This window comes from Taudactylus pleione, unplaced genomic scaffold (genome assembly GCF_031769625.1).
Source record: "Taudactylus pleione unplaced genomic scaffold, aTauple2 ptg000041l, whole genome shotgun sequence".
NCBI lineage: Eukaryota > Metazoa > Chordata > Amphibia > Anura > Myobatrachidae > Taudactylus > Taudactylus pleione.
The window spans coordinates 46,625,789-46,650,000 of NW_028284443.1; the positions used below are offsets into that span (position 1 = coordinate 46,625,789).

Here is a 24,212-nt window from a genome sequence, read left to right on the forward strand (position 1 = left end):
GGGACCAGGGGTATTTTGGATAACGGAATATTCCGTATTTTGGAATAATTGCATATCATAATGAAATATCTTGGGAATGGGGTCCCAATATACACACAATGCATTTATGTGTAATATACACCTTATACACATAGCCTGCAGTTCATTTTATACAATATTTTCAATAATTTTGTGGCTCAAGCAAAGTTTGTGTACATACATGAAATAAATTTGTTTCATTTACACCCTATACACACAGCCTGAAGGTAATTTTATACCATATTTTTAATAATTTGTGCCTTTAGACAAAGTTTGTGTACATTGAACCATCAAAAATCAAAGGTTTTATTATCTTAGTCATGCCAAAATTATTCCGTATTTCGGAATATTTGGATATGGGAAACTCTACCTGTATAACAAAAAGCTCAAGAGGTTATATTAAAGTAGCTGCTAATCACCAGAGGTAACCACTGCCTAGACATAAACCATAATAAAAACACAAACCTTGAGAGTGCTGATGAAAAATCCTAATGGGTTGTTTCTACAAGAAATTCGGAGGCCAGTCAAGTTGTAAAACGGTGACCGATCTGATGGTGGATCAGACAAAATGGGAAAGATGTGTCTACTTGATCTTGCATATCAGCAGATCAATACAACAGTCTTTCTCTGACATTGGTGGGAGGAGAGATGCTTAAACCTGTCTCTATTAGGGGCAGCACAGACTGTGTAATTGTGAGCATTACTGACTCACAGCACTGAGGTTGTGGGTTCGGCCCTAATTTTGTGGAGTTTGTGTATTCTCCCTGTGCTTGCGTGGGTTTCCTCCCACGCTCCAAAAATATACTGGTAGTTATTTGTCTCCCAACCAAAATTAACCCTAGTGTGTATGTGTGTGAGCATGTGGTAGGGAACATAGATTGTAAGCTCCACTGGGGCAGGGACTGATTTGAATGGCGAAATATTCTCTGTAAAGCGCTGCGGAATATGTGCGTTGCATAAATAAATATTAAATAAGTGCCCACCACAGGAAGCTATTACAAACATACTTTCAATAAGCCAATATCCCCATCATGATCTACATCTTTCTCTGACTGGTACATGGTATCAGTCTGCATGACTTAGGTGAGATAAAGGCAACTTTTTGTTTTGCTGATTTCGCCGTTCTGTGCATTGTTTATTTTTACTGTGAACACATCCAGAAGCAGAGAAATTTCCTCCTACAATACCTGTTTTTTGACCTAACCTTAAACATTTTTTTGTGTTCTCCAGATATTGGCTTAGGAAGTGACTCTGTATGCGCCCGTCCGTCTTCACATCGGATAAAGTCCTTTGATTCCCTTGGCTCACAGTCTGTGCTCAGTCGTTCGTCAAAATTATTGCAGGGTCAATATCGAAGCCTGGTGAGTAATTGTGTCAAAATCCAGATAAATAGTATTTTGTGTGACTCTTGAATTCAGATTTTTTATAATTTTTGATGTGTGCAACTTTGTCCCTTCTTCTACATGTATCTTCTGTGCAAGAATTAAATATTTACTGCCACCTCAAACAACCTTTTTGTGCATTATTGTACCGTCTCATGAGATTACGATTTTAGTCTTCTAGTTTTCATTTCTTCCAGTAAATTGTAAATTGCTTGTAGTTCTTGGCAGCACAGTGTTTTCTGGTAGAGACTGGGCATAGGGAATTCATTCGTAATAAGTTTGCCTCTTCTAATTCCAGGGTTATTGACTTGTGGAATCATTAGCCAACAGTGTTCTACATAAATATGTCTAATTTTAAATGAATAACTTCGCATTCCTGATAAAGTGATTTTTATCTCCTAGGGGGGGGCAATTCAATTTAGAGCGATGGCAGCATTGTTTTGCTCCAGATCAGCACATTGTGGCCATTAACATTGCAGGCATTCCCACACACCCCATAGAGTTTTGCAGGAAAACGTAACATTTTTAGGTTCTGTAACTGCAGAAATGTGCGCAGCTGAAGATGTGTATGATTTTCTGGGGCACATTATGCTAAATTGAATCAGCCCCCTTTCGTATATTTATAACCTAAACTCTCTTGAAAAATAGGCTGTGTGGCTTATCTTACTGACAAGTATAGTGACACCTTTTATTAATGTATATTGCTCAGGGCTATAATCTCTTTAACTGATGGCGTATATTTACTTATGTTTCTTCTTCAAGGTCCATAAGAATCCACAGGGGATAATGTGGTTGGAGTGATCTAGGCACCAAACAGTTAAGCTTTCAGCTCCCAGTATGCCTCTGGTCCTCCTCCATATATACCTCACCCCTGGCCACAGGCATTCAGTTGTTTGTTTGGTGTGGCAGGATTCAGACGCACCTTTGTAACAGGGGACTGCTCAGGCAGTCATATTAAATTATGTTTTATTTTCTATGTTTTTTGAGTTAGTGCTCAGCGTCTGTATTAAGACGCATGCACTGCGACTCCATCTACCTCCGCCAGGCCGCAACACCAGTAACATATCTGGTGATTTCAGAGGGTCATGGCAGAGCTTGCTAGCAGCGATGCTGGGGCCTGGACTGCAACCGGACTCACGGAGATGTCATGTGAGGCGATTCCTCGCTTACAGTAAATCTTGCGTGGCAGTCCTTGCATCCGGCACTGAAGATGCAACAGAAGCTGCTGCAGTAAGCCCCCGATGTGTCTGCTTCCTCACTAGACTACCGGGGCCTTATCGTCTGATGCCGGGGATCGGCAGCAGACGCCATGAGGCCCGCTTACCCGGGTGGTTGATGCAGCTTAGGGGAGCTTGGCTCTCCCCGGGCAGCTCCTCCCCTGACCCAGAGGCAGATCATCAATGGTTTTTGCGCGTCTGGGTCGTTCCTCCTACCCTCCTCGAGTAAATGAGACGCTCACAGTCCACTATCGGTGCTCTGCTGAAGCGATTTGGGCTCAGGAGGATTTAGGTCAGTCTCCCTGTATACCTCTCCCTCGGGTCCGGTATATGGTGCTCTATATCCTACCAAGCCTTGTGTTTGAGTAGTTAATTCAGAGTAACTAAATTACATATGCATTGTATGTGACTGATTGCTAGCTGCTGTGATGATACTGCCTTTTATGTTTGACTGTCAGTTAAGGGGGTTTTAGCAAGCGATTGCACGATAACGACGTCGTTATCGTGCAATCGCTTGCAAATCGGGCATGTTTTGGTCGGAATCACCAGCGATGCGCGTGCCTGCTGGTCACTTCCGACATTTATCTTTGCCCATACATGCTGGTCAACCTGACGATCCCGTCAGGTTCAGCATGTGCGGGGATGATGGATGTGCCTGGACTGAACGAGTGAACGTTCAGTCTAGGCACATCACTAGATATACAAACGAGAGCACGATTGTAATGTCGTGATCGTGCTCTCGTTTGTATATCTAGTAGTGGATACCCGCCTTTACAACTATCACTGTTTTTTCTTCTCATCCCTCTGGTACAAGTGGATGGGGGTTTTTCTGTGTACTTCATACTTACTAGTATTTGTGAAGGCTGTCACATTACATTGCATTGTTACTTTTTATTATGGAATATGCAAAAGGTAAAGGAAAAACAGGAGGTTGAGGCCTCTGTGCTGGCTTCAGGTAAAGCCTGTTTGGCATGCTTGTCACCTCAAGACTTTATACAGGATGATTGGTGTGCAGTCTGTTATAAAGAACCACATCACCAGTCCAGTCTACCAGCCACGGTACAGGAGCCATCTTGGGTGCCTCCTTGTCCAAGGTGATGATGCAGCTAGTGGATCATTTGGCTACTCCTACACTGCCTCCTTTAATGGGATACTCACAGCATGCTATGTTTGTCCCTGCTATACATCCTTCCTGGTTGGATGTTTATACCCACTCAGGTCTGAGTATGGCGGCTGTTACGATCAGATCTGTTGGCGCTAAGGCGCTTAAGCGGAAGTTAAGTTTTCATGTCTGCTCAGCATGTAGTTTCGGACGCATCATTGGAGGAATCTGGTGATGCGCCGGGTTCTTCTCCAGAGTCTAGCTTGGGAGAAGAGGCCCATCCATTTACAGTGGATGTCTTTTCTTTGGTGAGGGCAGTCAAATCAATCCTAAGTATACAGGATGATGTGCCAGCTCCTAGAAAGAAGGCTCCAGTATTTAAACACCAGAAGATGGTAAAACCTGACTTTCCTAAATCTGAGGCGAGGGGGGGCGGTCAGCTCACTGAACTGACGGAAATATTAGCATCTTAGTACATTCAGTAGCTGGGAAATGATACAAAGTGGGAAGTCCCTCCTACCATGAATTTTCAGGTGACACATGTAATCAGAAATGCTACGTTGCTTATTCCGTCAGCATCACCTTTTTAAAGATTCTACAGATTAGGAAATTTGAAACTTGTCTTAAAGCAGTATTTTCATCTTATAGAGCTGTTATGCTATGGCTATGGCTGGGGTTTGGGTGTCCAAGGCTATTGAAGAATGGGCAGGGGCATTGGAGTATATTCTACCAAATGCTACCAGAGAACAGCTGACCTATTTCTCCCACATACGTGAATTGGCCTTTATTTGGGAGAAGCTGCAATAATCGTGCCGTCATCCCCCTAGGGGTGAAGTGTATACACTGAACGTTTAGACGTTCAGTGTATGCAGATCAGTCATCCCCGAACATGGCAGTCGTCAGGTTGACCGTCATGTTCGGGCGATGATAGATGTTAAAATCGACCAGCAGGCACACGCATCGCTGGTTGTTTTTAACATTTTACTGCCTAATTTGTGGACGATTTGCAAGTGATTGCACGATAACGACGTCATTATTGTGCAATCGACTGTCAAAATCGGCTAGTGGAAGGGCAGCTTAAGATGGGACTTCAAGCTGGCTTATCTCTTTTTCCTCCAATTTCCCTCCTCACAGAGATCCGCAGTAAATTCAAGCAGGAAGGCAGAACAGTAATACTAGTGTCCTGTTTGGCCTTGATGTCATTGGTTCACCGACATACGGAATCTATCCATAGATAGTCCTTTTCCTCTTCCTCTATGGCCGGATCCGTTAGTGCAAGGTCCCTGCCTGCATCCAGACTTGCCTCGTCTGTCCTTGACGGGGGGTGGCTCTTAAGGCTTCCATCTTAAGAGCCAAAGGTTTCTCCAGCTCTGTGATTTAAATGATGCTTAGGGCACGAAAGCCTTCCTCTGCCCACATCTGTTACAGAGTTTGGCATTCTGTTGGATGTTCCCACAAGAAAGTATGACCCTAAGGTTTTAGGTTTTTCCGGGTACTTATTTTTTTTCAAGGCTGGGTTAGACTTTGGTCTCTGCCTAGCCACCCTGGGAGTGCAGATTTCTGCGCTGTCAGTCTGGTTCCGGAAGAGAATTGCTTCTTCGCCGGAAGTTGGAATTCTTTTTTTTTTTTTTTTTTTTTTTCAGGGGTTTCTCCAAGTTCATCAACCTTTTGTAGCACTGTGGGATTTGTCTTTAGTTCTCAAGGGACTACAAGCTCCCATTGGAACCTCTGAACTCTGTAGATTGGAAGAGGTTGACGAAGAATTTTTTATTTTCTCCTCGCTATCTCTTCTGCACGCAGAGTCTCTAATTTGATGGCACATTATTGTTGCTTCCCATTTTTTTTATATTTTTTCACGAAGTTAGAGCTGTCCTCCATACAGGGGAGGGTTACCTTTTTAATGTAGTGTTCCTTCTTCATGTGACTGAAGAAATTGTGCTTCCAGCTTTTTCAGTCTTCAGATCTTTCTGTAGGTGACATTTTCTTGGATATGATTCATGCTCTCCGTATCTATGTGGAGAATACAATCTCTGTTAGAAAATCGAACGCTCTTTTTGTGTTATATGGTTTTCTCAAAAAAGGTTGGCCAGCCAACAAACACACTCTGGCTCGATGGTTACGTATAATTATCTCCCAAGTTTACACTAAGGCTGATCTCCCTGTCCCAAACACGGCATCAGCATATTCTACTCGGTCTGTGGAACCATCGTGGGTGTTTCATCGTGGTGCCTAAGTTGAACATTTATACAAGGCAACCACGTGGTCTTATGTCCACACTTTTCTTAGGTTCTACGCCTTTGATATTTTTGCCTCTCAGGATGCTTCCTTTTGGGCGATGAGTTTTCCTTTCTGCTCAGGAGCGTCTCCCTCCCTTTAGGGGAACTGCTTTAGGACGTCCCCATGGAATCCTTGTGGATCCCTATGTACCCTGAAGAATAAAATAAGAGTTATAGTAGAATTACCATTGACAACTCTTTTACTTCAAACTCCATAGGTTCCACAGGGCACCCATCCTGACGCACCTTGCTTCATTGGGTAATTTTTCTTTCTGACACAGATTCCCTCATTTTCTGAGAGAGTTTCTGGTGTATGATTGATCTTCCTTCTCCTCTTTCCTTCTCCTGCCTTGGGCTTGTTTACAGAACTGAATTCCTGTGGCCAGGGACTGGGTATTTATGAATGAGGACCTGAGGCATCATGGGAGCTGAAAGCTTATCTGTTGGGTGCCTGGATTACTCCAACCACATTATCCCCATGGTATCCCTGTGGACCCTATGGACTTCGAAGAAAATGAATTATCAATGGTTAGTCTACCATAACAATTATTTTTCAAAAAGAGACTTATTTATTTAAAATAGAGTATAAAGGACACGTTTATCTTGAGTGAAAGTTCAACAGCTTTCACTATGGTAATTCTAATTATTGTGGCGTGGTGTGATAATGTCTTCATTGCTGGATTAAGCGTCCGATTCCGATGTGGACGCTAATGGATTAGCAGCTGCGTTTTTTTACACAGCTGCAGTTCGAAATATGCTAATGCTACAGCCGTCTGGAAATGTATTGAGACGCCCACTGGCTACCTCGCAGATTCAAGCTAGTGCGTACAAATACGCAGTGGTGGTTGCAGATCCTTCGATAGTCGACCATCTGAGTAACCCTATGGTCGCGCATTCTGTGGGAAGTGAGACGCTGGCGCCGTAATTTCTGTGTTTGGGATCACAGTTGTAAGCAGATAACACGCCCCGAAAACGGTCACGACACGCCTGTGTTCCTCTATCATCCATCTGGGGGACGCTCTATTACTCAGGGTTATGCTTATGACCTATAGAAATCTGGCAGTAAAACTGTTAACTGCCTACTCCCTCCCCTACCTAACCCCTCCCACTCCCGGCAGCTTCATAGTCTTGTTTTAGTACCTTGGAGCAAGGCACAGTATTAGAAGCTTAGCTTTTTCAGTTACGTTTTATTTAATTGTTTTTTTTTTGTTTTTTTTTAAACTGGATGCTTAGTCCCTGGTCACTTACAGTGCGGCCGAGGGCGCAGTAACAGAGCACAGTCCTTTGTTAAGGCAGCCAGTTTGGCTTGTCACAAACGTAGCCGCCCGGATAACCAAGGTCCTGGATGGTCAGCAGCACGTGGGTGCCGCAGTTAGCTAGACCGCATACAGAAGATGCGGGTTCGGGGTATAGCTCCGTCCCAAAGGAGGGCCTTTACCCGGGTGTTTTTCTTGGCGCCAAGTTGGCCCAGCTCCCAACAGTTTAAAAGCGAAGAGATGCACTGTGATTCCTTGCTGCTGGGGGCTGCTGTTGACCTGAAGGGGACACAGATGAACAGGGCTGGGATTTGTTACTCTTTTATTAAACCTAGCATGTTTATTGTTGCTGTATAATGATGTAACAGCTGATATTGCAGGATGTTCTAAAATAGCATAATATTGCTCTATTTCCTGGTTGGAAACTTAGGCAGTTATTTGATACTAAATTATATTCTTCACTTTTCCCCTTTGGGTTTCAGAATATATTGGTTTCTTTTTCTGCTTTTGTTTCTTTGTGGTATTGGGCATTATATTGGGGAAACAAAACAAAATTTCCAAAAGCAAGACTATATCGGCTACATACTTTTACTTGCGCTAAATGTTATAAGAAATTACCTAAGGGTTGTATAGAGCCAGTATTAAACTATATAAATTACTTCATTGCTAATAAAAGATTAGTATAATCCTTGGTCCTCCAATTAATAGGACTCAGCTATATAAACAGCTGCAGAATCACTTTAATGAGCTCGTGAATGCTCAACAAACACTGAAACAATATTACAAGAACCATTTAGACTCTGCGCTTATTTAATCTAAAAAAATAAACATTATGAAATGGCAGAATAATTTCAGTCAGGACTCGATCATATATGTAGTTTAAAAATTACACATTTAATTCATTAAATCTTTTACATTATTTCCATCTAAGAACAATTCACATAAAAATTTTAACTTTTTAATGATTAAGACGATTGTCCGGCGTCCATTAATCAATATATAGTTATATTATGCAGGATTGAATAGTTCTCACAGATTCCTTTTGCCGGTAACACAAACCGGAGGAATGAACTTAGGGCCTGATTCAGACCCACTCGCAAGCGGCTGTCCGCTCGCAAGTGGGTCGATGTTGTGCACTGCGCATGCGCACGACGGCGGGAGCTCCGTCGTGCGCATGCGCCAGACGCGACGAGCGAAAGAAAGTCCTTTGCTCGTTGTGTCTGATCAAAGGGGGCGTGCTGTCGATGTTGATTGACAGCACGCCCCCTTTGGTGGGCGTGCCAGGGGCGTGCCTCCCTGACGGGGGCGTTCCCAAGGGAACGCCTACCATCAGAAGCCGGCCCACTGACATCACTAGTGATGTCAGTGGGAGTGATTTTGGCTCTGATAGAGCCAAAATCACTCCGGGCCTTGCGGTTGAAAACCTCAACCGCAGGCTCCGGCTCGCAGTTTCGATGGTCGCGATGGTCGCGGCCATCAAACTGCACGCTCGTATAGGCTGTGGGTGGTGACCCACAGCTATACGAGCGTCCAGGAGGACGCTCCAGAATTATGGAGGGCGGCCCTCATTCAGAGCGTGCGCTCTGCTCAGAGCGTACGGCTCTGAATGAGGGCCTTAATTCCTAAGCATATGCCATCAGCCTTTAATAAAATGTATTGATCCACAAATTAATATTCACCGTTATATGGCAGTATTATTGAGAGTGGTGGGTGTTATAAATTGCTGGGAAAAGTCTGGATATTTACCCAGTCCAATGTATACAGTCCCTCTCTCTCTCTCGAGGGAGTTACACTGCGCCTCAGCCCAAAGCAGCTTATTATCAGTACTGCCTTCTCTCCTGGATCTGTAGAACATAGCCGGCTTCCAGTAGTCCACGAGGTGTTTATTACAGCAGTATACACGGGATCGTTATGGTGTAGCTACAATTAATCACCTGCACGCTGGACAATAAGACCTCAATTGTATAATGTCTCAAGCACGGAGGTTTACAACTGGCATTTTGCCCCTATATGAAAAGGGGGGCTTTTACAAAGAACGGTGGCTATTAATTGTCAGACAGTTACTGAATTAAATTTGTAAATTGTAACTACATATATTATCGAGTCCTGACTGAAATTATTCTGCCATTTCATAATGTTTATTTTTTTTAATTAAATAAGCGCAGTCACTAATTGGTTCTTGTAATATTGTATAGAGCTAGGCTCGCTTTGTGCAGCATGCCCTGAAGTGTCAGTAGCCTCTCAGCCTGGATGTTCTATGGCACGGGTTCTCAAACTCTGTCCTCAGGTCCCAAAACAGTGCATGTTTTCCACGTCTCTTCACTGAATCACAAGTGAAATAATTAGCTCCACCTGTGGATCTTTTAAAATGTGTCAGTGAGTAATGACTACACCTGTGCACCTGCTGGGTGACCTGAAATATGTGACCTATGTGGGGGTCCTGAGGACCGAGTTTGAGAAACACTGTTCTATGGAACAGACCGGGTTGCCTGATTGGGCTAGGTCCATGGCGGACGACATTGCTGAGTTACTTCAGTCTCAGGCTAGTGTTATACCTGATACTCAGTTGCAACCGATTTCTGACCCTGCTATAGAACCACCCAGGGCAAGTGTCCTCTACTGGTGAGGCCCAGTTTACTCAGGTTACGGGAGGTTTGGATTCACTACAGACCAGACCGGTGAGTGACCGAAATTGTATCCAGCGGTTATTTCCTAAATTTCAAAGGTCCAGCTCCTTCTTTTTTTTTTTTGTTATTCTTCTTCCACAGAATCATTGCAGAAGAAGGGCCATCATACAGATGGTCTCTTCTCTTTTAGATTCTGGGGTAATTGTTCCGGTCCCTACAGACCAACAAGGCCAGGGATTTTATTTAAATCTTTTGTTGGTGAACAAGTTGGACGGATCCTTCTGTCCAATTCTAAATTTAAAGTGGTTTAAACCCTTACCTTCACCTGGAAAAGTTCAAAATGGAGTCAGATTCCAATAGGTCAAAAGCATAACCCAGAGTAAATGGAGCGTCCTCCCGATGGATTCCGAGGAAGGGATTTTATGGTGAGTAAAAAAATAAATTTTTTGCTGCCACTGTGCATTACGGCTAAGACGCATGTGCAGTTCACCGATGATCGCTCAACTGCTTAAACAACAAAATACTGTTCACATCTGAATCAGACCCTAAGTTTGGAATAGTAAAAGGGGGCCAATTCAATTACACTTGGTCATTGTGAGTTGTCATTCACTCCTTAGAGAGTGGTCCTGGTAGTAGTTGACGTGTAATCAAATCTGCTCCTGTGCGTTATATTATGGGCAGTCTAATATACATCTATATGTGCCTCGATTATGTCATTTTAGCCTATCATACTGCTGGCTTTCTGTCCAGTTGAAACTAAACATTTGCTTCATCCAACATGACCAATTTGTAAGTTATTTAACAAATATGAATCCATCTTTATGACTGCTGTAACCTTTATTTCTCCTAGGATATGACTGATAACAGCAACCATCACATTATGGTGAGGGCGAAGTTTAGTTTTCAGCAAACCAATGAAGATGAGCTGTCTTTCTGTAAGGGGGATATAATCCATGTTACACGGCTAGAAGAGGGCGGTTGGTGGGAAGGGGCACACAGTGGCAAAACCGGATGGTTCCCGAGCAACTATGTCCGAGAGATCAAGCCCTCCGGTAAGTAGAGTTGGTGTTCTGTTGCTTTGGATGGAAACTACTGTATAATAATAACAATAATACACATACTTTTTGACTTTTATCTTCCTGCCCAGTATTTTTCTTGTTTATCTGTATTGTTGTAATCTATTATTATATACAGGTAAATCAAAGAGATAATGCTATGATGCATCCATTTTTGTTTGTTTATATATGTAATGTGTTGATTAACTACTGATAGTTGTGCTTATCCTACCCTCAAGCATAAATCGTTTGTGCTAGGTAAGTAACTATTACAGCTGTCAAAACTCTAGGAAATGTGTATAGGACTGCCTAATAATCATGCTTTGATTTTTAAGCTAAGTTACCGCACCGTCTTGAAAAATAGAACATGAATTTATAAAAAAAAAAAAGTTTACATACATGCTTATTAAATTCAACTTTAAACAAACTATTTAAACATATAGAATCAATTTTCAATCAGCATTTTGCTGTTGCTTATGCTGGACATACACTATACAATTATCTGGCCGATTTGGCCCGATATCAGCGGATCACCCCGATAATTGTACTGTTAGTGCGGCTGACCAATGTTTAAATATCGATTGGTTGGGCATGCTGGATTGTCCAGCATTACCCGTCGGATGCGATATTCTGTACGTTAAATGTCTGCCGAATAGGGCAGTGTATGCCCAGCCGCGGCCGACTGACAGACATTTCCCATGTTCCTTCACAGGGAAGGAACAGGAAAATGTCTCCTCCCCGGGGGAAGAGCGCAGATATCTGGGCCAATACGCTGTGAGATATCGCACAGTGTATACCTGTGTTATCTGCAGGGTGTCAGGCTGCCAGATAAAATGTCTGTCGGTCTGACAGGCATTTTATATGGCAATGTATGTACAGCATAAGTAATAATATTCTTGAAGCGGCTTGTGTGTGCATATGTATGTTATTTATTTATATATATATATATATTATATATAATAAATAATACGTGTTGTGGCAAATGATATCCATCTTTAATTCTGTCTCTGCCCTTGTGTAAAAATCTAAATCCATTTGACTGCATTCATTGGCTGGTATTTCAATTATCTCATCTTTTATTAAATTACCATCGTTCCTGGAATTCAGATTCAGCATCTTCTGTATCTCTGAAATGTATCAATATCTACTGTAGAAAAATATTTGTGAAAAGATTCAAAATCATTGTAACAGCAGGTGAAGTTGTGATTTTTTTTCCCACCACTTAATAGCAAAGGAAAACTCTCAAAATTACTGGTTGCAACATGTTTCCAGATTTAACATTTTTTGATAAAAGCATACAACTTTTCTCTAGTTATTATAATGTTTGATAAAACCCTCGCATTTGTTTAATTACTTTAGGTGTGTGAATAAATATAAGCATACCAATGGAAGTATTAAACCTTCTCCTTTCCAAAGTCGTCAACTAAATTGCTAGACAGATAATGTCCCTTGCTTAGCATGCATCCCATGGAAAACCACCTAGCGCAGCTATGGTAAAGGAACACAAATTGAGCTTCACTTGCTACAGTAGATAAAAATTTGGGAAAAATAATTTGGCAAGCGCATGTTTGTGTAACATGCAATGTGTTATTGTATCTTGTTGTAATTCTTTTTTCACATATGCTGGGCATACACTGTCAGATAAAAATTTCTGTCGGACCGACAGACCAATTTTCTGACACGCTAAAAGCATCCAATATCTTGGCCATACACTGACAGATATTAAATCTGCCAGGCTCTGTCATATTCTTGTTCCCTCACAGGGGAGGAACAGAGAATTTGCATAGTGCGTTGTTGTCGGACTTAGTAAGGCTGCAGACATCAGTTGATTTACAGCCTGCAGACGTTTGGGGGCAGGGAGGGGGCTGCGATGACCACAGTTTGGTGGGAGTGCAGAAGCCAGGGTCTCAGTGACGAGCTGCAGCAGCCGATCTGCGTTCACCCATCTCATGCAATACTCAATTGGCCCATGGTGTTGCAGATGAGCCGATGCTACCTCCTGCATGCAGGAGGAGTCTATTTCTACCAGGCTGCTCCTGCTGCATTAGGGTCATTCCATGCCAAATCATCACAGCTTCCAACCCGACCATTCTCAGATTTCCTGAAATTTGGTAGGATGATAGACGGCATAAAGTAACTTGACAAAAATTTGTAAAATTGTTTGCAAAGTCTACTAAAACAAATCATAACTTTGCTTCTAATTGTGGTAGAACTTTCATGTTGGTCTTGATTTCAAGTTAAGGGACCATAGTTTTCATACAAAATAGTTTTATATTTAAATATTGACTGTTACACTTCAAGTTCACATGATGTGACCTTTGACCTTGAATATCTAAAAAAAAAATGTGTTTAATTTTTTTGTACATATCGTATGGGAACAGGAGTAAAAAATAAATATTAAGTACGGCAGTTGAACCCACCTTTCACTAACCATGCAACTGTAAAGCTCAGACTTGTCTTGTAGTGTCTTTCTCTAGGCTCTAGGGATTTCAATCAATGGTCACATCGATGGTGACATTGATTGATTGTACAATAACAATCGATGGTGAACCATTGATGGTTTGCACCACTCAGGGCCTAATTCAGCTTTGGGAATAGAGTGTGAGAGAGAACGTAACTGTGAACCAGGACAAACCTTGTTGCAATGCAAGGGGTGCAAATAGATACATTTTATTTTGCATGTAGGGTAAATACTGTCTGCTTTTGCATGTAGCCCACAAATACTGCAAAGCTTTATTTTTACACTGCAATTTAGATGTCAGTTTGGACACACTCCTCCCAAATCAAAGTCTTTCTGCACATTTTACATCTGCCCCACCTGCAGTGCAGCATGGTTTCACCAAAATGATCAGTTACGTGCTGTTTCTCACTCTATTTCCAAAGCTGAATCAGGCCCTCAGTCTGGCTGCAGCTTCTGCATTAAGATCTAGATACAAGACTTTCTTCTACTTCAGGGTCCATAGGGGGTCCACAGGGTTGACCTTGGGGTATAGCTGGATCTGGATCCACGGGCACCACGCAGTTAAAGCTTTGCTGCTCCCAGGATGCACTTGGGTCCGTCCTCCTCTATACCCCGCCCCCGACCACAGGCACCTCAGTTTTAGTTGGTGCCCGTCCAGAGTCGGGTCACCCTGTCGCAGTGGGGCTGCAGGAGCAGCCCCTAAGCTTTATTTTAAAAGATAATTTTTTATTTTTTTTCTACTTTTTTACACTATTAGAGCGACAGCATCAAACTGTCCTTTAGGACGTCCACACTGCCGCTCCTTCTCCCCGCTGGCGCCGCGACGCCAGTACAGCTCTGGGGATCGCGGCGGGACCCCAGAGCCTGTACTAGCCGGGCTCTGGGGACTCCCTTGACTGCTGCCGGACGCGACGGGGATCAGGTAAGCCGCGGGTCGCTGCGTGCGGCGGCCCGCGGATACTTTCTATGCAGTCAGAAGCCTCCGGTCTCTGGGGACAGACCGGAGGCGCTAGCGGCGGCGAGCTCCCCCTCTATTGAGGAATACCCCGCATGTCCGCTAGACCACCAGGGTAACAGGCTGGTAGCGGGACCGGCAACCCGGGGGTTAATTGCTAGCCAGGGGAGGCAGCCTTCCCTGTCTAGCGGCTCCTCCCCTCAGCTCAGCGCGCCTTTCAACTAGCAGTCTGGCGTCGCTGAGCTGCTCTTATCTTACGGCCACTCCTCCTCTGAGGTCTCCGGCGGCCATCTTTACTGGCAGGCATCGCAGACTCCCAGACGGTATCAAGTGGACCGGTCCCCCTGTGTACCTCTCCCCTGCTAAAGGACAGTGTACACAGCGCTATAGCCCTCCCAGACACTGAATCTGGGCGGTTGATTGTAGCGGAAGGTGCAGTGAGTACTAACTTTTCTGCATTGTATGTGACTATTGCTAGTGCTGCCTGTCTGTGACTTTTACTCCTTGCTGTCAGCTTATAACTATCCCTTTCCTTCTCCTACGGCCCGGCAGGTGTGTGGGGGAAGGGCGTTTTTCTGAGACCCTCACTTATATAAATCACGTATTTGTGGGGTCAGTCACATACTGTTGTGTGCTACACAGTACCATATCTGGGCTGTTGTGTCGCATACTGGTGAGTGCGCGGGTGTTAAAACCGTAATTCCTCTGGTGATACGTATTTCTTGTGTATTTACGGTATCATGTCTGATGAGGAGACTGAGCGCTCTGTGGCTCCTGTGCTATTTTCCTGCAGACGCTGTGCTGCTGGAGTTGATGGGGAGGACTTATCTCAGGATGGTCTGTGCGGGCGGTGCCAGCTGGTACCGGGCCCCTCCAACCCCCCTGTTTTCACAGGTGTTGGCGTCTATTGCGGACCGGTTATTGGTCCCATCAGCGGTCCCTTCTAGGGCGTTGCCTCAGCCCACCATCCCCCATTCCCCGGGTGTTCCACAAATATTGCGGTCTCCCCCCGGGGCCCAGACTGTGGGTCCTTACTCGGGACTGCCTGTGCATGTGCAGTCTTCCCCAGTGACGCGTCAGTCTGTAATGCCTTTGCAGAGTTTTGCTCCGACGGCTCCTCCGCCTTGGGTGGATGTTCTCTCCAGCTCCGTACAGAGTCTGGCGGCTTCATCCTCGGCGTTTCAGTCCATGTTGCAAGGTGATGTGCCACCAAGGGCGTCTAAACGTCCGGTTGTGAGTTCACTAGCTGCGCAGTTGTCGGACTCGGAAGTGTCCTCAGATGATGGAGAAATCCATGAGGACTCTGACTCTGATGCCATGGGGCAGGAGGTGGAAGCTAAGTCCTCCATTAATGTTCCAGCCTTAGTTAGGGCGGTGCGGGCTATCCTACATGTTGAGGATGATGCGCCGGCTCCTAGGTCGAAGTTTCCTAATTTTAAAAAGGCCAAGGTGACTTCAACTGTGTTCCCCCAGTCTGATCAATTATCGGATCATATGGCGGCGGCCTGGCAATTACCCAGTAAGAGGTTCCATCCACAGAAGAGGTTGGCGGCGAACTATCCTTTTCCTGAAGCTCATTGCAGGAAATGGGAGACTCCGCCGGCGGTGGATTCCCACGTTACCCGTTTGATCAAAAGCGCGACGCTGCCATTGCCGTCTATCTCCTCTTTGAAGGATCCCACGGACAGGAAGGTGGAGACTTGTTTAAAGTCCATTTATTCTCTTTCCGGGGCGGTGGCTCGCCTGTCCATGGCTATCTCCTGGGTGGCTAAAGCCATTGAGGCCTGGGCCAATGCCTTGGAGGATACCTTTCCTGATGAGGCTCCGGATATCCAGAGAGCGTTAGTGGGACAGATGTGGGATGCAGCTTCCTATATTGGGGAAGCGTCTTTGGATGCCAGCCTGCTCACTTGTAGGGTGTCTGCTGCAGCAGTGTCTGCTCGGCGCTCCCTGTGGCTGAGGTCCTGGAGGGCTGATGCAGATTCAAAAAAGGGTCTGGAGGCCTTGCCTTTCAATGGTGATTTACTATTTGGTCCGGATTTGGACAAAATAGTGGATACCTTGGCTAAGTCCAAGTCGGCTTTCCTCCCTTCGGCCTCTGCGCCGGCTAAAGTGAGGAGCTCTGCCTTTCGGTCCTTTCGGGTTCAGGGTAAGGCCAAGGGCCAGTCCTTCCCGAGACATTCGGCGACCAAGGCCGCACCCAAGCCCAAGAAGCAGGCATGGAGTGCTCGGCGCCCTTCTTCCAAACAGGAGGATAAGCCTGCTGCCTGATGGGATGGGCCTCTCTCTGGGGGACCCCAGAGTGGGAGGCCGACTTCTCCAATTCGCCCAGTGTTGGCACAATACCACCACGGATGCCTGGGTTCGAGAAGTAGTCTCTCTGGGGTACGCCCTGTCTTTTCGGTTCAGGCCGCCCCACCAGTTTTTCTGTAAGAGTCCTTCTCTGGACAAGACCAAAGCTGGTCAGATTCAGGTAGCTATAGAATCCTTGCTACAAGCAGGGGTCATTGTTCCCGTTCCGCAGTCTCAGCGCGGGACGGTGTACTATTCTACTCTTTCTGGTACAGAAACCCAATGGTTCTCATCGCTCTATCCTGAATTTGAAGTCTCTGAACAGATACCTCAGAGTTCCCAAGTTCAGGATGGAAACGTTACGTTCCATCATTCTGGCGATGGAACCCGGGGATTATATGGTCTCCCTCGATATCCAGGACGCCTATCTCCATGTGCCCATAGCACCGGCACATCAGCGGTATCTGAGGTTTGCTATCCTGAACCATCACTACCAATTTCGGACGTTGCCCATCGGCCTTTCCACGGCTCCGAGGGTGTTCATCAAGGTGATGGCAGTTATGGCTGCCCACCTTCGGGGTCAGGGTCTACGTCTGTTGCCGTACCTGGACGATCTTCTGCTGCTGGCGAGCTTCCCGGAGGTGCTTCTTCAACATCTCCACCTGACCATTGCTTGTCTTCAAGCACACGGGTGGTTGATAAATTGGAAGAAGTCCTCCCTGATTCCATCACAGCGGATGGTTCATTTGGGAGCCCTGCTGGATTCTCGTCAGCAACGGATTTTCCTGACTCTGGGGAAAGTCTCCTCCCTGCAGCTGCGGATTCACAGTTGCCTGAGCAGTTGCCGCCTGTCGGTCCATTCAGCTATGAGAGTTCTGGGGTCCATGGTGTCGACATTCAACATGGTGGAATTTGCCCAGTTCCATTCCCGGCCCCTGCAGGGGCTGATTCTATCGGAATGGAACGGGTTACCTCACTGGTGTTGTCCCCGGAGGTTCGTCAGTCTTTGGCTTGGTGGCTTCAGACAGCGCATCTGGTCGAGGGGCGCCCCTTTTGGATCCCGGACTGGGTCCTGCTCACAACGGATGCCAGTCTCCGGGGTTGGGGGGCAGTGACAGGCTCATTATCGCTTCAGGGTCGTTGGTCCGCGGAAGAAGCACTTCTCCCCATCAACATCCTGGAACTGCGGGCGGTATACAGGGCCCTGCAGTCGTCCGGCCCCACTCTTCACGGAAGGGCGGTTCAGGTGCAGTCCGACAATGCCACCACGGTGGCGTACATCAACCACCAAGGGGGAACTCGCAGTCGGGCAGCAATGTCGGAGGTGTCTCGCATTCTTGCTTGGGCGGAGTGTCACGTTCCAGCGATCTCTGCAGTCTTCATTCCCGGAGTCCTCAATTGGGAGGCGGACTTCCTCAGCCGTCACGACGTGCATCCCGGGGAATGGTCGCTTCACCCAGAGGTGTTTGAGCTACTCGTGGACAGGTGGGGGCTGCCGGAGCTGGACTCGATGGCCTCCCGTCACAATCACAAGTTGCCCGTTTACGGGTCAAGGACAAGAGACGCAGGCGCCTGTCTGATAGACGCTCTGTCGGTGAAATGGACGTTTCACCTGGCGTATCTGTTTCCTCCGATATCCCTGCTTCCTCGGGTTCTGCGGAAATTCGAGCAGGACGGCGGCACGCTCGTGCTGGTGGCTTCGGCGTGGCCCAGACGTCCTTGGTACTCCGATCTGAGGTGCCTCTCCATCGACGCTCCGTACCTTCTCCCTCAGCGTCGGGACCTGTTGTCTCAGGGGCCCTGCCTTTACCCAGATCTGGGTCGGCTGTCTTTGACGGCGTGGCTCTTGAGACTCCGTCTTGAGGTCTAGGGGTTTCTCCAGTTCGGTCATTGGTACCATGCTTAGGGCACGCAAGCCTGCTTCCGCGCGGATTTACCACAGGGTGTGGCGCACTTATTTTCAGTGGTGTGAATCCAGAAACTATGATCCGCAGGTGTTCCGGGTTTCCAGAATCTTGGAGTTTCTTCAATCGGGTTTGGACCTCGGCTTACGCCTGGCCTCTCTGAAGGTTCATGTATCTGCTTTGTCCGTGTGGTTTCAGCGACGGATTGCTACACTGCCAGATGTTCACACCTTTTTCCAAGGTGTTCTCAGGATCCAGCCTCCCTTCGTGCCTCCGGTGGCTCCTTGGGACTTGGCGGTGGTACTGCGGGTCTTGCAGGGTCCTCCTTTTGAGCCGCTTGAGTCGGTGGAGCTCAAGTGGCTGACGTTTAAGACCATTTTTCTCCTGGCAATTGCTTCGGCCAGGAGGGTGTCAGAATTGGGGGCGCTTTCCTGTCGCCCTCCTTTTCTGATTTTTCACCAGGACAGGGCGGTGCTCCGCACGCGTCCTGAGTTTTTGCCCAAAGTGGTCTCAAAGTTCCACATTAATCAGGAACTTGTTGTGCCAGCTTTTCAGTCACCTGATCTTTCTGCTGGTGAGGCTTCCTTGGATGTGGTCCGGGCACTTAGACTCTATGTGGACCGGACTGCTTCGGTTAGGAAGTCGGATTCTTTGTTTGTCCTCTTCGGTTTTCACAAGAGGGGTTGGCCTGCCAACAAGCAAACGTTAGCCCGTTTGCTTCGTTCAGTTATTTGTGAGGCTTATGCACAGGAGGGTTTACCTGTGCCAGCCTCTGTTAAGGCTCATTCCACTCGTTCTGTGGGTCCCTCTTGGGCTGCTAGACGTGGCGCCTCCGCTGTTCAGCTGTGTAAGGTGGCTACTTTGTCTTCAATTCAGACGTTTTTGAAGTTCTATGCGTTTGACACCTTAGCCTCTCAGGATGCATCCTTTGGGCGCCGGGTACTCCTTTCAGCACAGGAGCGTCCCCGCCCTTAGTTGAACTGCTTTAGGACATCCCCAAGGTCAACCCTGTGGACCCCCTATCTCTTGTTTTTCCAACGGAAGGAGGCAGCCAGGTCGGTATTGCCGGGAATATTACCCGGCATTGGAAGGTGCAATCACGGAGATTGCCGAACTATTCAGGGAGACAGGGAGATTGTCAGGGAGTCTCCCTGAAATACTGTAGTAGCAATCAGGGAGAGTTGGCAAGTATGGTTTTATGTCCTCTATCATCCTAACAAATTTCACGAAAATCTGAAACAGTTGGGATGAAAAGTTACTTTTTATGATGATTTGGCCTGGAACGACCCATTACCATATGCTAGCATCTCGCTACTGCGTTCAAAGAAGCAGCAGCAATGCTAAATCCATGCACATCTGAATCACCCAAAACTGGGCTTTGTATAGCATTCAACTATGAATCTGTCCTGTGTTCGCAAATACCCGATATCTGGCACTGGGGACTCACTTTTTTAAAGTACACGGGTCCCTGGGGACGCGCTGTGCTGTGTCCAATCCCTGACAGCTGGCTGCAGCACAGCGCGTCCCCCCGCAGAGACAGACATAATGCTGTCTGTTAGAGCAGCCAATGAAAGCTGTGCTGGGATCAAGCACAGCGTCCGTGCCCGGTTCTGGGACAGTGTTTGTTCCCAGCGCCGGGTAAGCCACCGCGGGTACCTGGTGAAGGGACCGCCTGATTGACAGGCTGCGTACATTTGGAAGTGGGGAGAGTGCAATGCTGGCCTGCATTGTCCACAATTTTTTGAGAGTACCGAGGCCAGGGTCTGCATCTTCAGATTCAGATTTACTAGCCGTAGAAGCCTGCACAGCCTGGCCAGCCTGAGAAACCGGTGGTTTACTCAGATGACCAATGTTCACGCAAGTGATCCGATGCTGCGTCTTTGCACGCAGCAGAGGATCACACAGGCATGTAGGAGGCGTCTATTTACACAAGACGCCTCCTGCATCATTAGCTAATTTTAGCCCAGTAGCTGCGTCTAAAGACGCAGCTACTATGCTATTGCGTCCAGGCCTTTATTTATGTAAATTGTTAACAAGACCCTATTTAACATTAAATATTTGCGTCATATTCCCCTGAAAATAAGTTTTCTGGGGACACCCGCAAATACGAAGGATAACCCAAATTCAAGAACAAGGCTTTGTAGCGGATATCTGCTGCAGACCCTCCATTTACGACAGCAGCTGCAGCCTTCATAGGTTTCTAGAGGGGGGGGGGGGGGGATATGGTCAATGTCCCGACAGCTGGGGTGTTGGTGTCAGAATCCCGACTCCGGTCAGAATCCCGACTGCCGGCATCCCAACTGTAAGTAGTGGATCTAGGGGGGAGGGTTCGAGTTAGGCACTAGGGGGCGATATTAGGTTTAGGGTGCGGGGAGAGGAAGGTTGAGGGGTAGGATTAGGACACATATCGGTCGTTGACCGTATTTCAACCGTATTGGGATGGCAGCGTCTGGATTCTGACCGCAGGGACCCAGAGCGCCGGCATCCCATACTCAACCCTTTTCTATGGGGGCTGCAAATGCAGCCATAATTGCCAAGCTGTGGAATGCGAATCATACTGGAGTTTGCCCCCCCCCCCCCCCCTTCCCGCAGCTTAAACCATCTGAAGATGGCATTGTGCTGCTGTAGCCCTTGGGTTACACTTGCAGATATCCTAACTAATAATGTGCATAATTTAATGCATTCACAAATAATGTTAAGTGTCTTATTACATTATGAACAAAATAAATCTGGCTGCTTAAACTGATGAAATGGTATATGCCAGCTACAGCCCTACTCAAATCTATTACAAGCGCTGTTCTGTGTATTACGGAATCTCATTTCCCTGCCTAGCTGCCTCTAACCTGTGGCTCCAAACTGCTCACCAGAAGGAAGGGGAGTATAAACACAGCCACACAGCAGGGGAAATTTTGGTCGCTCGGGCAGTGGCTGCATACACTGACCGATGCGGCTGACATTTAAAATAAAATATTGCATCGGCCGGACATGCTGGATGATCCTCCGGCATGCCTGACTGATCGATATTTTATTTTTATCGGTTGCCCACACACAGTACAATTATCGGGTGATCCGCTGATATCAGGCGGATCACCCCGATAATTGTATAGTGTATGCCCAGCATTAGGCCAAAATTCAGGATTTGTTACATAATAATGTATTGGTGTTTGGCGTTTCAGAATAAATCTGTGATTGTACACATCAACTGTCGTTAACTACAATTGCTCACAAACTGAAAACTTTTTAAACATCCTTCTCCTTAACCGAACACTCAAATACTAGCCGTTGACTGCAGTTATCAACATTAGCTGACTTCTCTGGCTCAATACTCCCTTTCATAGGACTGACTTTGATATTTTGAACTTCTTTAGTCAAATATTCTCACTGATAAATTAAACTTGCAATTAGATCACATTGATTTGGTAGCGGAACCTGCTGTATTTTCTTAACAATTCAAAACCTAATATGATCTTCGCAATTTCCAATATACATGGTTTTGTCATTTCTCCAGCTATTAGGCGGCACAGTGGTGTTATTATTAGATTGCTGCCTCACAGCTCTGAGGACTTAGGTTCAACTACTTCCAAGGCCCTATTTTCATGGAGTTTGCATATTCTCCCCTTGTTTGCATAAGATTCTTCTGGGTACTCATGTCTCTTCTCATAATCCAAACACATGCTGGTAGGTTATTTGGCGTCTTACAAAAAATAAGCCTAGTGCATTCTATAGATAGTAAGCTTGTGAGCAGGGCCTTCCTACCTCTGTATGTCTGTTATTACCCAGTTTTGTTCTATTAATGTGTCCAGTTGTAAAGTGCAACGGAATATGTTGCGCTATATAAGAAACTGTTAATAAATAAATGTGTGTGTGTGGTAAGGAATATACCATAGTCTCTGAAGATTCATGCTTCAACCTGGGTACACCAAGACCTGCTACCAGGAAAAGTGCTCCTACTGCAGCAAATCTTATTTCTGTGCCATGTACCTTTTTAATTGCAAATTCACATTTACATCTTACAGTCCTGCCTTTCCGTAAAAATATGCTCAACTACCTTAATATACTCTCCTCTCACGTCTTTGCTACTTTCAACTTCTATGCCCACCTGTACTTACTCCCATGCTGCCCACCATTTCTTAAAAAATTAAATAAACACCATTCAACAAGATATTTATTCATGGCGTAACTCAAACATTCCACCTGCTTTTACAGTTCCCAGTCTGTCTTAATAACACTACTCTCCTCATCGCTCCGTACAACCTGCCACCCCCTGTTCCCTCCTATCTTTTCCCTCTTCTTCACTGCATGCCCACATCTAGCTCACATCTTCAACCTGTCTTTCTCTTGTGTTGGAAATGAGAGAATGATTACAGTTAGTGCCCTAATCAAAGGCACCTAAAAAGGAGTTTATCTGGTTGCTGGGGATTTTAGCAGAACTCACTGTGCTATCCTCGCCGCCATATAGTAGGATATAAAGTCCACCGTCTCTGCAGCACATCCCTTCTTGTCCTAGAGCGTTTTTAGCGCTTAATGAATTGTGATGTAATATGCTTTAAATTTTAAAAATATAAGGAGGTACTCTTATTGGAAGGGTTTGAAATTGATCTAAAAGTCTGGGTAGCAGGTTCATTTGGTATTAGAATTGTTAGTTTGTGATGCATCACAGTGCACCACAGTGCCAGACAGTGGGGTAAATGGATCATTAAATGCAGGTGACCACAAGTGATTTTTGTTAAAATCTAGTACAGGAGCAGAGGCTTTCAAAAATAACACAAGTAAGAGGAACACATTGTAAAACCGATGTGGTACAAAATGTTGACAGATGAATATTAACATGTACTTATAAAACATCCATGTCAACTTACAGACCATCACATTGCAAATTGCGGTGGATTTTCACTTTAAGACCACAATAAAATCGCAATTATTAAGATATTATAGATATACTATAGTACTGGAATGTAATAGTGATATAGTATGGGCATATAATGTTGGGAATTAGTGTAGTGATGTAGTGTAGTGCAGTTAAGTAGTGTGTGGATGTAGTGTGGGAAGGTATATATAGTGTGGGCATGTAATAATGTAGGTAGCATACTGATGTAGTGTTGGGAGGTAGTTCAGTGATATAATGCAGGGATGTAGTGTGTGTAGGTAGCATAGTGATATAGAGTTGGAAAGTAGTTTGTGGAGGGGTATTGCGGGGAGGTTGCGTAGAGATATAGCACTGGGATGTAGTGCAGTGATATAGTGGTCTATGTACAAAGCCTTGGAGAGAATGTGGACTGAGATAAAGTACCAGCCAATCAGCTCACTACTGTTTTTCAAACTGCTTGTAAAGTGACAGTTAGGAACTGATTGGCTGGTACTTTATCTCCGTCCATTTTATCTCTCTCCTTGGCCTTAGTACATAGACACGCAGACACACACACACACACACACACACACACACACACACTACACATACACACTCCAAATAGGACGGCACTCCAGCAATGGCTCCGGTGCCTCCCGATAAGGGATCCACATGAGAACCCAAAAATGTATACAGCAGCAACGGTGGCACTCGGATCAATAATCAGCAAACAGCAGGTAAATCTGAAACTCCAAAGTTTCGGAGTGTACTTTAATGCTCCATCTTCAAGGCATTGTACCTTGAAGATGGAGCATTAAAGT

At 45.8% G+C, this 24,212-nt stretch overlaps 1 protein-coding gene across 3 annotated transcripts in view; it reads left to right on the forward strand.

Moving 5' to 3' along the window:
• The window catches only part of ARHGEF7 (Rho guanine nucleotide exchange factor 7), a 170,823-nt gene that overhangs the window by 43,909 nt on the left and 102,702 nt on the right, over window positions 1–24,212 (forward strand). For all 3 annotated transcript variants that reach the window (XM_088458453.1, XM_088458462.1, XM_088458469.1), the window contains exons 4-5: window positions 1,249–1,379; window positions 10,729–10,930. In XM_088458453.1, the coding sequence (XP_088314579.1) occupies window positions 1,249–1,379; window positions 10,729–10,930 (333 nt within the window). The remainder of the gene's footprint in view (window positions 1–1,248; window positions 1,380–10,728; window positions 10,931–24,212) is intronic.